At 40.3% G+C, this 18,532-nt stretch overlaps 1 protein-coding gene across 1 annotated transcript in view; it reads left to right on the forward strand.

Moving 5' to 3' along the window:
- Window positions 1-18,532, forward strand: part of SPEF2 (sperm flagellar 2) — a gene marked incomplete at its 5' end in the record, with an annotated part of 165,638 nt that overhangs the window by 104,660 nt on the left and 42,446 nt on the right. Inside the window, 5 exons of the mRNA XM_081232588.1 lie at window positions 3,241-3,421; window positions 7,418-7,565; window positions 9,728-9,856; window positions 12,086-12,224; window positions 15,458-15,687. Coding sequence (XP_081088714.1) covers window positions 3,241-3,421; window positions 7,418-7,565; window positions 9,728-9,856; window positions 12,086-12,224; window positions 15,458-15,687 — 827 coding nt within the window. The remainder of the gene's footprint in view (window positions 1-3,240; window positions 3,422-7,417; window positions 7,566-9,727; window positions 9,857-12,085; window positions 12,225-15,457; window positions 15,688-18,532) is intronic.

Genomic DNA, 18,532 nt, shown 5'->3' on the forward strand with positions numbered 1-18,532 from the left:
TCTTACATTCCTCCTTTTACTCTCCCTTATTCCAGAAAGGATTTGAAGTGGCCTGTGCACGATAGGATTCCACAGTGATCTGAGGGCTATTTCTCTCTAGGCTTCTTCCATCTGGTCCCATCATGTCGTTGTAAGGACCATGAGTAAGCAAGAAAACACAAGAAGTCTGAACCCCCTTTTTGACACAGATACAAGAGAAATGTTTAACTCAGCAAGCTTCTGAAAGAGAACTTTGTAATTAAGAACAATAAAAATTTCCCAAAGTGATATGAACCATCAGAGTCATCAAAAGAGGCCAAGTTTCAATGTCTATAGTAACAGGGCATTCTGTTCTTAGCACAAGATAGCAAGTCAGACATAATGGGGAAGCTATTAATGTTGATTAGTAGAATGAAACAGGCAAAAGAACAGCCAGTTCTTACTTTTTGCAAAACACTCTGCACCAATCTCAACCTCAGATCACTGCTGTGAGTATCCCCTGGAACTCTCAGCTAATCAATGCATCAACCAACCAACCAGTCTCTTTACTATGTATAGGGAAATGAGCAGAGTGTGAAGCATGTTCACATAGCTTGTCTATTTTATTCCTCCAACAACCTAATAATAATAATAATAATGGTGTTAACTAATAACCAATAATGTGTAACAATATTATTATTATATTTGTATTTTTCCAGAAGGAATGGAGCCTCAGAAAGTCGAGTGACATGCCCCAGTTTGTATCTACTGATACATCTACTGATAGTGAGAGAGCTAGCTGAGCAGAATTTTTCCCAGTAAATGAATTCTAAATCCAGATCCCTTTTCTGAATGATACGCCACCACTGCTGTTCTTCACAGCAAGGTGTTAGGAACACCTATTGTCCCATATTAAACATGTAGAGATGATCACACAGCCTTTATCTTATTAGACACATGAATCTCACGTCTCAGTGACTGAGATTGAGCACTACTTGACTATTAAAACATCAATTGTCCTTGTAGGTGGACATATACTGAGTTGTAGACCCTCAACACGTTGCCTTTATAAGACACGGTGCACTGTCAGAATTCCAAGCGCTATGAGAATCAAAGAGCCAACTTCAGAAAACCTCGTCTGATGCTTCAAAACAATGCCAAGCTAATTGTGTGCTGGAGTTCCCAGCCAGCTCTCTGCATCACTGCTCTTGTCCCCAGCAACTTGAGTCTGCCAAGCCAAATGCTTGTTCCTCCTCAAATTTTAGCAAAGGCATCCTTGGAGCTCCTCTCTGCCCATTCCTTGCCCTAGTTGAAAGCTCTTCCTATGTTCTATCACCGAGGGGGATCCCAGCACAATTAGCATTCTGCTCGGTGGATCGTTCCCTGCAGGTAGCCTTTGAGATCCTGGGATCCTTCAGGGGTAGAACATTCCCAGGGGCAGCTCTAAAATCTCTACATTGGGGCAGCAATGTGGTCGAGAAAGAGGGAGAGAGAACTTAACTTTGTGTTCCCACAGCACTTTACAAAACAGAGGCAGCCTTCATCACCCATTCTCAAGGGTAGGGGGGGCTGCTGGAGCTCTCACACCTCCAGGGGACACCCCCTTGCAGACCTCACATGTGTCACATCCTTCTTTTTAACTGTCAACTTCCGGAAGCCAACTGCTAGCCATTTTAAAGAAGTGACGTCCGGTTCTACGGGTTTGCTTTTCGTGACTGATTTATACCTTGTCAGAAGTTTATATCCCAGATAAATTTCAAAATTGCATTTCTTCATAATTGCCATTGTTTCATCCCCCTCCTCATAATTACTGAGAATTAGACCTAAAAATTACGTTTTAGCATTGCTTGTCTCTAGTTCCCTCTTGTTAGACTTTCTAGACCATAAAACATTTTTTTTTCTTTCTTAACCTCTTTTAGGGAGTATAATTGCTTTACAAGGATGTGTTAATTTCTGCTTTATATCAAAGTGAATCAGCTATACATATACATACGTCCCCATATCTTCTCCCTCTTGCAACTCCCTCCCACCCTCCCTATCCCACCCCTCTAGGTGGTCACAAAGCACCGAGCTGATCTCCCTGTGCTATGTGGCTGCTTCCCACTAGCTATCTACCTTACGTTTGGTAGTGTATATAAGTCCATGCCTCTCTCTCACTTCGTCCCAGCTTACCCTTCCCCCTCCCCGCGTCCTCAAGTCCATTCTCTATGTCTGCGTCTTTATTCCTGTCCTGCCCCTAGGTTCTTCAGAACCAGTTTAGTTTAGTTTTTTTTTTTTTAAATTCCATATATATGTGTTAGCATACAGTATTTGTTTTTCTCTTTCTGACTTACTTCACTCTGTATGACAGTCTCTAGGTCCATCCACCTCACTACAAATAACTCAATTTCATTTCTTTTTATGGCTGAGTAATATTCTGTTGTATATATGTGCCACATCTTCTTTATCCATTCATCTGATTATGGACACTTAGGTTGCTTCCATGTCCTGGTTATTGTAAATAGAGCTGCAATGAACATTGTGGTCCATGACTCTTTTTGAATTATGCTTTCTCAGGGTATATGTCCAGAAGTGGGATTGCTGGGTCATATGGTAGTTCTATTTGTAGTTTTTTAAGGAACCTCCATACTGTTCTCCACAGTGGCTGTATCAATTTACATTCCCACCAACAGTGCAAGAGGGTTTCCTTTTCTCCACACCTTCTCCAGCATTTATTGTTTGTAGATTTTTGTGATGATGGCCATTCTGACCGGTGTGAGATGATATCTCACTGTAGTTTTGATTTGCATTCCTCTAATGATTAGTGATGTTGAGCATCCTTTCATGTGTTTGTTGGCAATCTGTATATCTTCTTTGGAGAAATGTCTATTTAGGTCTTCTGCCCATTTTTGGATTGGGTTGTTTTGAGTTTTTGATATTGAGCTACATGATCTGCTTGTAAATTTTGGAGATTAATCCTTTGTCAGTTGCTTCATTTGCAAATATTTTCTCCCATTCTGAGGATTGTCTTTTTGTCTTGTTTATGTTTTCCTTTGCTGTGCAAAAACTGTTAAGTTTCATTAGGTCCCATTTGTTTATTTTTGTTTTTATTTCCATTTCTCTAGGAGGTGTAGACCATAATACAGCCTTTCATAGTCCTTTCTCCATCTAAAGAGTTCTTCCAAGAAAACTTTGAAAATTGAGATTAAAGCAGGACAATGAAATTCACCAAGTCACATGGACACAAAAATAGGATTGTGTTAAATAAAATCTTTATATTTCTTTTTTGTTGGTTTTCCCAAGAATTCCCCTAGTTCCTCAAAGACCCAGTTCTACAGAGTCAGCTTTATCCAAACCAAAAACAAAAGCCATACTGAAGGGCAAGATCGATTTCTCACTGGAAAACATAGAGTTGAACTTTGAGGCCGATGAGAAGATGGTGATGGACACGTGGCAGCAGTCTTCTTTAGCAATATCTCACATGGTAAGCAGCGCTGGTTACTACATTTCCTTTCAGTAATACCCATTCATTAAATTCCAAGGTTGGTAATATGCTATGAACAGAAAATTGACACAATGTTCACAACATAAATCTATACGTCCCAGAAGTTTTTTCTTTTTTTCTGAAAGAAATAAGAAGTGAAACCGTTCAATCAGCAAATATATGAGGTCAAGAAAGGAGTGAACCAATGTTTAGATTATTTTCTATGATGGCCCAGGGTTCCAAGTGCAGGGCTCTACAGGGCCAAGCAGGAAATGTCAATGAGATGGGTTAAGTATAAGGCAATAGGGTGGAGTGGGATGGTGGCCAAGTGGAAGTAACAACCCCATATAGAGAGGCTCCTAGCCAACCTTGCCATTTAAGAATGGGGTCCAGTGGGGCCAGATTTTCCAGTTTTAAAGTCAGAAATTCAGCCTATACTTTCTTTAAGTCTTCAGAACTAGTTCCTCCCTTGATTCCCAACCAGGTGGTTGTCTGTTTCCTGAAGCCTGAGCCTTCTCTGATTGCATGCTCTTCTAGTCCTTGTAGCATTTATTGTCTCTCCCACTTTTGACCCTTAGTATCTAGGTTATTGTTTGTGATTTTTACCTTATTCATGTTTTCCTGAATACTTAACTAGGTTCTAAAGCTTTCTGTATCCACTACACCTAGCATAATGCCCACATCTAACACAATGCTGAGCCCTCAGTACATTCTTGAGATGCTGCTGCCACAATGCTGGTGACACTAATGTTCATATAAATGATGATGGTCATGGCAAGGAGGATCACCACAAAGACTACGACTACCAAGCACCAGAGAGTGGGAAACCGGATCTAGAAGTTCTAAAAAAAGTAGATGAATTATTATCCTTACTTTTAATTGAACATAAAGCCAACTTACAAGTCTTATGAATCCCATTAAAATTACCTGGGAAAATGAGATTTTAAATATTAGATTATTAGAAGGAGAGTATCATACAGCACAAAGAGCACTGGCTACACTTCTTGGTTTTTTGTTTTGTTTTTTTTTTTTTTTCGGTACCTGTGCCTCTCACTGTTGTGACAGGCTCCCGTTGTAGAGCACAGGCTCCGGACGTGCAGGCTCAGCGACCATGGCTCACGGGCCCAGTCGCTCTGCGGCACATGTGATCTTCCCGGACCGGGGCACGAACGCGTGTCCCCTGCATCGGCAGGCGGACTCTCAACCACTGCGCCACCAGGGAAGCCCTACACTTCTTGTTTAAGCTGTGTGATTTTAGGAAAATCACTTAACCTCTCTGAGTCTTCGATTCTTTATCTATAACATGGGAGACATTCTACCTTATCTCTCCTTTCTTGAATGGTTGGAAAGATCCAATGAAATAATGTATATGAAAGCTTTTTAGAAATTAAATATAATAGATTATTATATTAAGAATTTATTCAAAACTGTACCACTTTGCTTGTGAACCTTTGAAAACCACGTAGAAAGCATAGGAGGAAGGATTGTTTAGTAATTAATATTCCTAATAATTACATTTGAATCCTGCTTTTATATTTCTAATAGACTTTTATGACTTTGATATTACATGTCTTTAAGTGAACTTTGAGTTTCAGATGAGACAGGCCTGATTCAGTAAACTGCTACAGGGAGAACAGGGCCAGCTGAGATCAGGGCAATTGGAATGAGAGCACTTTAACACGGGCTTTTCGCTACACCGCAGTTTTACCAAGAGCTAGTCATTTAGTATATTATGTTAATTTTTAGTAAAACTTTCTTGTAATTAGCAGGTGTGCAATTATTTCAAAGAAATAAGTCATGTTTAACACTCACAGTGTCAAAGCATTATTTCTAGAGTTTCTTCAGCCTTACAAGCTAGATTGCTGGATGTACTGTGAATTATGTTAATTTTTGAGAGACCCAGAGGTGTTTGAGGGAAGTGGACCAGAAAAATGTGGATGATGATAATTATCATCACAAGGTTGTTTATAGAGGAGAAAAATCCAATTTTAAAGGAAATTACTAACTCACTGTGGTTTGCAAGAACTCATTCAAAAATGAATTGCTTGCAATTTAGGGGAGAATGTTAACAAGTCTGCTTTCAGCTTTACCAAGAATTTGAAAGTACAGTATATATCATGAAGTCCATTTTTATCAAAAGAACATCTGATTAAAAAAATGCATACACACCCACAAAAAAACCTGCCTTGCTCTCTGAGACATTTCTGCATCCCTCCAAGTTCTGTTAATACTGAAGAAGCTGTGGTTGTATTCTGTAGCATATGATTATTTTAAAAGAAATTCCATCAATCAATAAGCATTTCCTGGGCATCTTCTACGAGCATAGCACAGATGCTAAAAGCTATGGAGAAAACCAAGAAGCAGGGCTGGCTCAGCCCTCTGGAGCGCTCATTTCATTTGGAGATTGGGGACAAGATTTAACATTCGTACAACAGTTGGGGAGAGTGATATGCTGCGCCGTGGGTATGAAGCGTGGTGGGAATCTGGAGAGGACAGGAATTGGCTGGTCTATCGCACCCGCAGGACTGCAAGCTTCTTTGAGAGTAGAGATTAGATTGTGCCTTTTTCATCTTTCTAGTCACCTCTATCCAACTTTCTGTATCTCCTCTGGGCCCCTTACCCAATTCTCCCCAGAAATAACATCAGGCTTGGACATAGTAAGCATTGTAATAAATAAATAAACTCCCATGGACCTCCATTTCCTCACCAGTTGCCTTACTGAGGTTTTTAAGTTTTCAACCATATGTTGCTACTGCCCCCATGGTGTGTGCAGGTTTTCGTTCTTCATTTTGGGAGTCTCGTCTCAGCTCTCATTTCTCAGATTTACAGCCATAAACACCCTTCACCTCACCAGGGGCAGGTGAACTTATTTTAGCAGGTCCAGTCTTTCTCTTTTTTATTTTTTTAATTTGTATTGGAGCATGGTTCATTAACAATGTTGTGTTAGTTTCAGGTGTACAGCAAAGCGATTCAGTTATACATATACATGTATTTATTCTTTTTCAAATTCAATCTTATTCCTGGGCATATATCCAGAGAAAAACATGGTTCAAAAGGTCCAGTCTTTCTAACTGCAGGCACAGCCCCAGCTGTACAAGCCCCAAGACAAGGTTTTCCTGCTGCCTGCAGAGCAGAGCCAGCCTCATAGGCAAGATGGAGGGATCCCAGCAGCACTTCGCACACCTCCCTCTCTGCCCTTCATCAGCTATTGTATTGTGACCACACAACTACTCTCTCATACCAGGAAATCTATGAGAGTGAAAGGAGGGTGCTGATATGAAGAGAAGTTGAAATTTCCCCCAAGTAGAGGAAGTTAAGAAGCTGCGATGCAGTTAGCTTTTGGGACAGGTCATCTTCAAGAACACTGCACCTTGCTGGGGTGATGTCTAGTGTTAGAATAGAATGGAAGCCCAGGATTCAAGTGTCCATGAGCCCAATTAATACAGGACATGTGCCCCAAAAACTTGGTTGGAGGACATGAAAAATTCTCACCAATTTTATGTATGAAGCACAGACACACATAAAATACATAGGCAGATACCCTTCTGCAGTATTAAAATATCAGGAAGGGGAATGTGGTTAGGAGAAACTGACTTAAAAACAATCAATAATGAAAAAAACCCTGAGAAACGATGATATAGAGGAATGCCCCAGGTTGAAGGCCAAGAAATAAGAGGCACTTGGAAGAATAGTGGGTGTTAAACCCATAGGGTCTGAGATTAAAAAGAAAGAAATGTTTGTGTAACTAAAGATGAATGGCAGGCAGGGCTTGAGAAAGTGAGTGGCCTCCACACAGGTGGCCTCAGGGAAGCTACATCTTGGGACAGGGACAGGTTTCCATTTAAGTAGAATCTTTTAAATCTTCTGTAAAGATTGAGTACATGGCATGTTTGCTGTAGAATGAGGTTTCAATGGAATTGGGTGACGGCTAAATCCAAATAGCTATCGTCTTTCATAAATGTTGTATTAACTGAAATGTTGCTCTTATACAACCAGGTGGCTGCTGAAATTCATCAGAGACTCATGGAAGAAGAAAAAGAAAACCAGACAGCAGATGCAAAAGAAAAACCTCCTCAGGTAGCTGCAAATAAAAAAGTGAAAAAGGAGCCGCCCAAGAAAAAAAAAGAGGACAAGAAAGGAAAAGGTATTCATGGCTTTAGCATCCAGAACCCTGGATGCTTAACCTCTCCTTGGTGGAGAACAAGCACTTAACCAGGCACATGAGCCTCTGAGCTACTAGAATGCTGTTCATTAGGTTTTACTTCGAGACCCAGTCTCCTGTGAGCCGGAGTGTTAGCTGGCAAACATTCTCCATGCCAGCATTTACCCAAATAGCCAAGTGTATCCAGGGTGAAATCAATCTCAAAGGCAGTTTTGAACATGTGAAAAGAACTCCAAGATGACACTATGTAATCTGAAAAAGTGTGTGCAAGGGGGCTGACACTGGCTGCCTTAATCAAGAAAGGGTTAAAAGCTAATTCTGAGTATGTAATAATTCAGGTTTCAGGTTTCATTCAAGCAAGTCCTTCTCTCCTGGAGGCCTCCTACCTAAAACTCAGCCTCCAGGCAGGATGGAATGAAAAGGGGAAAGGGTGGGCTCTACCACAAACATTACCCTCCCCTCTGAATGTTTCCACGTGTACATTTTTGCAGTGACTTGAGGCAAGAGAGGAAGAGAGGGAAGCACAGGATCAAAAGTCCTTCCACTGATCAGTTGCTCCTGATGTGTTGTTAGGCCCCTGCCAGGCAGAACATGATGAGGATGGGTACTAAGGACACAGTGGTAAACTTAAAAAAAAACAGAAACGTGGTCCCTGCCTTGATAGGACTGTAGTCTAATGACAGAGACAGACATGTGACTGATCATTGTTCTTTATGGGGGAGGTAGAGGTCCCTGGAGAGCGCAGTTATCTCACTCCCTCTGAGGGGTAGAAAATGCTTTCCAGATGGAGTCCATCCAAGCAGCTAGAGTAGGAGTTAAGACAAAGCCCTGAGGATAGGGGTTGGGGGAGGTGGTGACCTCTGAAGCCAAGGAAAGGGTAACCCCACAGTAAAGAACAGGTGACCTTGGTCCATTTCAGAAGGGGAACATAAAGGAAATAAGCATCATTGAAGGAAATGCTTCCATTTACTATAATGGAATAATTGGTTGGGTCCAATCTCTTAATTTTACAGATGTTAAAACAGAAACCCAGAGAGATTAAGGGCTCTTGCATCTGTAATTTATACTTACGTTCACTACTGAAGTTAACACATCTTATTATAATTTTTGTTTACATTTTTCTTCCCAAAATTTGAACCCCTTGAGATCAGACCTTCAAGAAAGATTTATTGAACTAAGTAGAATAGTACAAGCTGGGCCTGCAGCTAGAATCTCACTGCCATTTCTTATGGGCAAATTCTCAAACACTGACAAATTCTTTTATTTATTTATTTATTTATTTAATTTTTTGGCTGCGTTGGGTCTTTTGTTGCTGCGCACGGGCTTTTCTCTAGTTGTGGTGAGCAGGGGCTACTCTTCAGTGCGGTGCACGGGATCCTCATTGCAGTGGCTCCTCTTGTTGCGGAGCACGGGCTCTAGGCGCTCAGGCTTCAGTAGTTGTGGCTCGTGGCTCTAGAGCGCAGGCTCAGTAGTTGTGGCACATGGGCTTAGTTGCTCTGCAGCATCTTCCCAGACCAGAGCTCGAACTCATGTCCCCTGCATTGGCAGGTGGATTCTTAACTGCTGTGCCACCAGGGAAGCCTAAACACTGACAAATTCTTATTTTCTAATTCTCATGTGTAATCATTAAAATACTTGTATTTAAGCACTAGTTAAAAGACAATGAAGTAGATTACGAATTCTTGACCATCAGCTACATTTCCACCATATCTGCTTGAGGTTATTCTCTGATCTTCTCTTGAGGACCTGAGAAACACTTGGCCAATACAAGTATCCCTTGTGAAGTGGTACTTCTCCAGGTGGCCAACGCTATGTTGGGGTTTGCTAATTTCTGTCCCCAAACACTAAATTGCATCCTCTTTGGTGTCTGTAACCCTGTCTGCACGAGCCACACACCTCATTTTTCCATGATGCTAGACGAATAGGGTATTATTATATGTGTCCAGCCAGACACCACATGGAGAATTCTCAAGGGAAGATTATGAATATTTCATCACTCACACTGTCTGGACCGGGGTCTCTCCTTTCCAAATCACCGGACGTGTATTGCCCTACACACTCCACTTTGTACTCATTTTATCCAAGACCCTTCGTGTCCACTTGTATGTTGGCAGGTAACTCAGCACGTTTCATTGCCCTTTCAGGTAAATCCCCACCTACGGCAGGAACCACTCCTGTAATAGTAACAGCAGAGGAGGTTGAAGAAATGGAAATGAAAAACAAACTGAGGCTCAGAATAAAGGAAGAACATCTTGCTGCCCTGCAATTTGAAGGTAGCAATTGGAAAGAACTAAGATGATACTTTTAAGTAGAAAACAGACCAATAAGCAAACAGCCCCTGGCTGACTTTTTTCTATGAGGACACAAAGCAAACTAACTGAAAGGTACAACATTCAGTTGGCTGTTTTCATGTGACCGTATGAAGACTAGATCTGACTGTCGTATGACTGTCTGCTGAGATCTCAAAAAGGGAATTTGAGAAGAGGTTAGGAGAGCACCAGCAGTAATTAAAAGCTCAAAGAAAAGAAACAAAAGCAGTATTTTAGACTTGGTGTGATTTTACAGGCTGAAAGAAAGCTTGGGGCTACCTAAGGAGGTGCTCCTATATTATAATAAGAATAGTGGGAAGCAGCCGCATAGCACAGGGAGATCAGCTAGGTGGTTTGTGACTACCTAGAGGGGTGGGATAGGGAGGGTGGGAGGGAGGGAGATGCAAGGGGGAAGAGATATGGGGACATAGGTATATGTATAACTGATTCACTTTGTTATAAAGCAGAAACTAACACACCATTGTAAAGCAATTATACTCCAATAAAGATGTAAAAAAAAAAATAGAATTTAGGCCTTATTAGGAAAGTAAACCTACCTAAAGGCTAATGGGTCCTGAAAGTGAGTTCTTGGGAGCAGGGGCCACAGAAGAGCCAGCCATAGATCGATAATGTTCAAGGGCCTCCTTCTCTAAAGAGAGCAACAATTTTACAAGACATAGTCTCCTTCTGGCTCTTCCAGTTGTCTTATAATAAATTCAAAATGGAATTTGAAAAGATCAAGAAATTGAGCCAAAGTATCCTTATCGGAAAGAAACCATGGTCAATAAACTAGATGTCAAAACCATAAAAATACAGCATTGGGTAAGCTGAGACCCATTAACTACTCAAACAATTAACTACTAAAGATGCTTTCCATCCCTTGCTTCTCTCCTTTTCTCCCTCTCTCCGTCCTCCTACCACCTGCTTTCATAATTCCAAGAGTAAAATCTGAAGGATGTTGAACACAGGAAGTCAGGACACATGATGCTTGTCCTGTTGCCTGTCCCCACATCTGCTATCAGTAGCTAAGTATGCTTCATCCTTCAGTTCATTCCATACGTGGTCCCTAGTGTAGCTAAATTCACTCATTTATATAGTAAATGTTCACTGAGTTTCCACTATGTGCCAGATCCTGTAGTAGTTGAAAGAAATATACACGTATATATACAAACACAAAACAACAAACAAAAATAAAACCCAATCTAGAGGAAGAGAAATGCAAACAATCACTTATAATATGTTGTGATACTGGAATTAGGCAGACAGGACAAAGGAAGCATGGCGGGAGTCAAGAAAGACTTCTGAGCAGGTGAATTCATGCTTGAGAAGAACTGGAAGAATGTGGGAAATGTGCGCAGGGGACAGCGGGGGGCAGGGATGGGGGAGGAGAACTAGGTGACTAGTGGGAGGTAGCTGTGGAGTCTGAGGCACATTCTGGGAAGGAGTGATCAGGGAGGTGGAGGGTCGCATAGGCCCTGCCCAGAAAGTTACATTTCCCTTATGGTGACTTATGGGACCTAGTGAAGAACTCTGAGCAGAAGGCACCTGTGAGCACATGAGCAGGTGAGCTGGGTTACTCTGGGGCGGGTGGAAGTGGATTTGGATTTGAGGTGGGGAAAGGGACTTGGAGAAAGCAGGACGGAGGCGGTTGCTGTAGTTGAGGTAGACATAAAGCAGTGCCCAAACGTGGTGATAGAAAAAGCAAGGAAGAAAGATTGGACAGATATTTTAGAGGAAAATCCACAGACCTCATTGTGTGCCCAGAACATCAGTGGGTGCTGGGACCATGGGCTTCACCCTCCTGTCACCTGTGCTGAGAAGGATGATGGCGTCACCTTCCCAAGGTTCTAAAGATGGGAGATCCAGAGACTTAGTACCCTCCCCCTTTTTGAAATTCAGAAATTACCTATTTGTGTTTTCCCATTCCAATTTATCAAAGGGTATATTGCAATAAAGTGCAATTACGTGTAAAGATGGATTATAGTTTTGGTTTAAATAAACTGTCAAATGATTCTAACCACGCATTGTTTTGTTTCTGAGATGGATAGGGTATAGTTATCCATACTGGTATATCAAGCGTATGCCTAAAGTTTCACAGACTAAAGCGTAATTTGTTTAAAATTGAATTTGGCTAATCAGAAAATGTATGACATATAAAACGTGTAAAAAATGTTTGTTTCTCTTTTTAAATAGAGGTAGCTACACAGTTCAGACTTGAACTGATCAAGGTAAAAGCATTGGCTTTCCTGGAAGAGTTAGTAACAAAGGCCGTTGATGTATATAAACTTATGGAAAAGTGGCTCGGTGAGAGGTACCTGAATGAAATGGCCAGGTAAAGTACTGCGTGACTTTTTAAAATATTTTAAAATATTTACTTTGTTACTTCCTGAAAACCAAACTTGACAAAGATTTTTAAGGTGTTTACAAATTTGAATTGCATTTACAAATAGAAATCTTGACCTTTTAGGAAATCACATATGCATTTGTGTTGCCTCTTTTTAACAATAGTAAGTCATGTATCAAAGGACACTATTGCACATTATTTATGAATTTGGTTTTCACACTGCCCAGTGAGGACCTTAGTTTACAAGGTAAAACTATAAGCAATTTAAAAATATTTTTTAGAAGTAGTATAATGTTTCATATCTTTCTAATGCCAGACTTCTTATTAGTCAGGGCCAATGAATGCGAGATGAAGTCATTCACAGGAATGTTTTACCCGTTAGGCCGATTCCCTTGTGACAGCGAGTTCTACTTTTCTATTGGGTTCCAAAGGCTTTCCAGATCCTCATTGCTAGTGAGGGACAGCAAGTCTCATCCTCTTAATTCTCCCCTGAAAGGCATAAAGAGGCAGCTCAGCAGGGCGGAAACAGCCCTCAATGGAGAGTCAGGAAACCTGATGGTCCAGGAGATGAAGAATCTCTCCTCGTCCACATATTACAACATGCCTAATCACTTCGGGCCCCATCGGCCTCAACTATAAAAGAAAACACTCCAACCAGGCTATTTTAAAGGTTTCTACTAGATCTAGATTCTGTGATACACTACAGTTTGCAGTAAACATTTACTGAAAATTTGGAAGTTGTGGCATACATAGTATACAAATAGCAAGTATTCTCAGAAGCAACATCAGCCAGCTAGAAGACAGTTGTTAGAGTTTGTTTTCTCCAGTCCTTGTCTCAAAATGAAAGTTCTGTTGTAAAATTCTCAGCCTAGTTGTTTGTATCTGTTGCTCTAGAGTAAAACACACACACACACCCCTCGGCCTGGTAACCTCACTGCAGTAGTGCTTAAAATAATTTGTCAGTTACTCATCAGCATTGTGAAGCAGTGATGTTCAGTTCTGTTCTCTGCCTGTTGCCTACAAATGAAAGCATATCTTCTTCATTCTTAGGGTTCACAGCACCCATCCTTTTTTTTTTTTTTTTTGATTAAAGTTTTTTATTTATTTTTTTTTTAATTTTTTGCTTTATAACAAATTTAATCAGTTATACATATACATATGTTTCCATATCCCCTCCCTTTTGCGTCTCCCTCCCACCCTCCCTATCCCACCCCTCCAGGCGGTCACAAAGCACCGAGCTGATCTCCCTGTGCTATGCGGCTGCTTCCCACTAGCTATCTACCTTACGTTTGGTAGTGTATATATGTCCATGCCGCTCTTTCACTTTGTCACAGCTTACCCTTCCCCCTCCCCATATCCTCAAGTCCATTCTCTAGTAGGTCTGTGTCTTTATTCCTGTCTTACCCCTATGTTCTTCATGACATTTTTTTTTCTTAAATTCCATATATATGTGTTAGCATACGGTATTTGTCTTTCTCTTTCTGACTTACTCCACTCTGTATGACAGACTCTAGGTCTATCCACCTCATTACAAATAGCTCAATTTCATTTCTTTTTATGGCTGAGTAATATTCCATTGTATATATGTGCCACATCTTCTTTACACAGCACCCATCCTTGGGGCCACATCAAGAGGCACGTGGCCAAGTTTATTTTTTTTATCAGATGAACTCATATTTCTCAGATTTATTTTGTGCATGTGTGTGAGGTCAGATATATATATATCTGACCTCTGAATATGGCCACAAGAAATTAAAACCTAGGACTGTCAAGCTATGCTTTCTCTTTTGGTTCTTGCAAAAATTCTCCAGTGATAAGAAGAAAAAGGAACAGTGCGACCTAGCAGATCCCTTTGAACTTCAAATCCCACTTTCCATTTTCATAGGATTTCCCTAGCCCCCGCCAGCCCACCCTTTCTGAGAAGGTTACTCTTGGTAACCTTCCACTAGATGGCACACTTATTTCGCTGTGCTGGTTCTGGCTGGGTGTCTACATTTGGAGTCCCTCCTCACTTAGGGCTACAAGCTCTGTAGCTATCCAGTGCCCTTTTCCTTTGCTTCCAGAACATAAACACCATCAAACAAAAAGTACCTGGATAATACAAACGATATGGACACTCGCAAATACAGTATGCTGGAATTAAATTCCAGATTGTCTTTTGAAAGAAAGTGACTATATATTTTTTTAATTTTCAGTATACAAATATTTGGTGTTCCAGAGTTATATAAAAGCAGATTAAATATGCATTTTTCTGCCATGTTCAATCTTTATTGCAAGATATAAATAAGATTCTTTCTGTAATACAGTGATATTGTACTTATGTATAAAATTTCTCTGACCTTTAAAGTGATCTTTAATTAAGGCCATAACTGTAATCCCCAGTACAGCCTAAATCTATGCCCTATGTGATTTCACATGAATAACCATAAGGTATGGAGTTGTGTGTTTTTGGCTCCATTGCAAAGATGAGGAAATCAGAGAGCTTGAGTCACTTCCCAAGGACCCATTGCTGGAGAGGGGTCTGCAATGAGAGCTCAGCTTCCAGGGCTCTTCCCACTGCACCACAAGGTTGCACCACAACTACTGCTGCTTATACCACATGATTTAGCTGGGAATTGTTATTCTCTGTGAAGATAGCAAAGCAATTTCAATGGGTTATCTCGTCAGAGTCCACTCTGTCAAATGTGTCTTCAATAACATCAAACTCCTTGTTATAAAGTTAGAGAAAAGCCACTTTTCTAGACATCCATTATCAAATTTGATTCACTTTACATACAATTTGTCCCAATTCCAAATAAATGTGTTATTCTAACAGTCATATTTTACAGGCTTTTCTGTCATATAACCTTATTCTGGTTCATACTTAAAATGAATATATCTATTGACATAATCGTTTATATAGTAAAATATGTTCTAATACTAATAAATCCATTTTAGTAGAGTCTCTTTTTGCTCAGCTTTGTATAAAATGTGTAACTCTTAGCCCTGAACGAGCATGTATTTTATTTCTAATCTACATTTATTTATTTAGACCCTGCTTTTTTACAAACGGCTTTGAGGAGAAATTAGAATTTTTTAATCATGCGGATTGAATTTTCTAGCTTAGCCAAATTTTCTAAATTTTCTAGTGTGTTAACTCTGTGTGTATATCTAATAAGCAAACACTATTAATCTGAGAGTATTTTTAATGGGGATAACCCTATTCATTTTTCCACTTTCAGTGTGGAAAAATTAACTGAGGTAGCTCGCTATCACATTGAAACTTCAACCAGAATCCAGAATGCACTTTATTTAGACCAAGAAGACTTCTGCATTAACGGCGATATAAAAGTCTTTCCAGACCTGTCTCCTCCGATACGCCCTCCACCTGTAGAAAGGGAAGAAAATGGCACCCTGACCATCGAACGGCTTGGCAAACTTCGGGATCAGTTCTTAGAGATAGCACCCAAAGGTAGGAAAAGTAATTATTATGAAAAGAGCACAAAATAAGGTTAAGATTAACCAGGATGGCCATCACCTGTCCACAAGTAAAACAGCCCTCTGGGATTGTGTGGCACTAAAACAAGCCCTTGGGGCCTCCCTGGTGGCGCGGTGGTTGAGAGTCCGCCTGCCGATGCAGGGGATACGGGTTCGTGCCCCGGTCTGGGAGGATCCCATGTGCCGCGGAGCGGCTGGGCCCGTGAGCCATGGCCGCTGGGCCTGCGCGTCTGGAGCCTGTGCTCCGCAACGGGAGAGGCCACAGCAGTGAGAGGCCCGCATACCGCCAAAAAAAAAAAAAAAAAAAACAAGCCCTTGTTTCATTCTAATTTATCTTATATTTGCTTCATACAACATAGATCTGAATTAAACAGAGCAAAACAGTGGCTAATATATTGGCAGTGCGGTGACCCTCATCCCTGATACTTCTCCTCTCCTGCCCTCCCTGCCCCTGGCTGGCAGGTGGGTAAATTTCAGTATTACTCCATCTGGCAGTTGAGAGACCGTCTTTGTGCATACTTCTAGTTTAAGTTTTGTACTGGGATTCTGAGTTTGTGTTTCTGTCTCCCCCACTAGTCTGGGAAGGGAGACCAGGGAGTAGAGAATTTCCCTTTTATGTTTGCCTTTTCCCTCAATGTTTCATAGACCAAGAGCAGAACCTTTGTCAACACATATTTGCTTGATTGATTAATTAATTAATCTGTTCACATGTAAGTGTACATGCTATTTTCTGCACACAAATTCTTGATTTCCTTTCACATTTTATTATTATGGCTCTGTAGCATCTACACAGGCTTTTTTTTTTTAATTTGGGATCTTTCTACTTATAGATATTCATCAATGAATTCCATCAGTTGATAGCACAAGTAATTCTGACAGAACATGTAGGATTATCATCTCCACTTCATAGGTCAGGATACTGAGTCACAAGCAGTTGAGAACTTGCCTATGGTCACATATCAATCAGGACTCTTCAGGTTCAAAGGTTTTGCCCCTTCTCACTAAACTAAGTTGCCTCTCATAAAGAGGTTTATCTTGTAACATCTCCTACTTACTGGAAAAATCATTACTTTTCCCTAGAGAATAGTCAACTGACAGTTGTCTAGTACTAACACAATTTCACTTTCATAATGGTTATACTTCACTTATTTTTTTAAAGTTCAGTATTCCCAGAAAACCACATTAGATCTCATTAGTCAAAAGAGTATTACTTTACTTTAAGTCTGAAGACTTCCTTTCTAAGCCCAGTGGGTGAAACAGGTGTAACCATTTCCCTGGGTAGACCCGTACCCTAGCAAGTGTCACCTCATATAATCAGCTTGAGTGGGTCTACACCTCCAAGATATAAAGGCACACACTACAGCAGTGGATGAACACCAACTCAGGTTGGCAGCATTTAAGCAGGAAGCAGCAGGTCAAAAAAATATGGCCATCAGCTGGTACAGGAAAAAATCTCAGTTGTATAAAGCCAGCTCATGAAATCCCTTCAGTCTTTCAGTCAGGTAGATTCCATCCTCTTTCCCTTTGTGTGGGCTTACAGTGTCTTTTTATTATGTATTTCCTTCTTCAAAGTTGCTTTTGCTCTTCATTTTATCCATATTGTTTACATATAAAATAAGAAGAAGTATATGAAGTATAATTTGTTTTAATCCTAAACGAGGGTGACTAGAAGTTGGTCAAAATTAAAAGTTTTGGTGAGCATTTGAGTAGGTGGAAAATTATCAACCACTCATAATCCCTTTCAGAAAGGACCTTAGTATTCATGGTGATAATCGTAATACATTCTTGGATCCAAACTCAAAATCAGAGTTTGCACTTCAACTAAAAGTTTAAACATAAATTACAAATATCAGCTATAACTTGACATACGTATGTCTTAGAAGATTGACTCTAGAAACTGTTGAGTGACTCTAGAAACTGTTGAGACTAAAAGATGTCAACTGATACATTTATCTATTTTCAGAGTTTGGTAGCATACAACGGCTTTCAAAGTATGGTAGGAAGAGGAAGGAAGAGAGGAAAAAAAAAGGGAGGTAAAGGAGAAGGGTGATAATTATGTATATATATATATTTTTTTTTAAGTAGGTGTAAAAGGAAAACCACTTGCCCTAGGGACCTAGAGTGTAATTTGAAAAGGCAAGCAAAGAAGAAGAAAGTATAAACTTCTATCTAGGTGTTCCTCTGGAACAGAGTCTGAACTTGATAAAAGTGCTCAAGAATGCAAAGCAAAGGCGAATCAGTGTGCAATGAGATTGGTCAGGAAAATTGTGTGGAAAAACACCTCGGAGGGAGGAATTGAAAGAAGTAAAGAGTGACTGGATGTCAAGGATACAGAAGATATTTAAAGTTGGGGGAACAGCCTCCAGAAAATGTGTAGGCTTGTGGATTGAGTATGGATGTTTGAGGAAGGGACAGGGACCTCTCTGCTTCTCCCTCCCCAGTTGCATGAACTGCAGGAAAACAGATGCAGAGGTCAGCTTGTCTGGGGAACCACCTCCAACCACCCAAGCTAGAGAATTATCCAGATTTAAGAATAATTGTTGTAATTAACATAGAATTGACAAAGCTATATAATACTGTGGGATTTGGGGATCTTGATAGTACAAAATGAGTTACGGTCTATAAGCAAAGAGTTTAAACCCTTTTCTTTGTTATTGGTTCAGTTATACTATTTGAAAATATATTATTGCATATGGCACTTTTTAAATACATGTAAAATACTTAGCACAGTATCAGGGGATCTATCAATAGAAATAATATTCACTGTCATCATTTTTCTAATGTATAGAGGGAAGGCAAAGTAATAATCATTCCATTTT

Source organism: Mesoplodon bidens (assembly GCF_964165515.1).
Source record: "Mesoplodon bidens genome assembly, chromosome: 4".
In the NCBI taxonomy this organism is placed as follows: Eukaryota; Metazoa; Chordata; class Mammalia; order Artiodactyla; family Ziphiidae; genus Mesoplodon; species Mesoplodon bidens.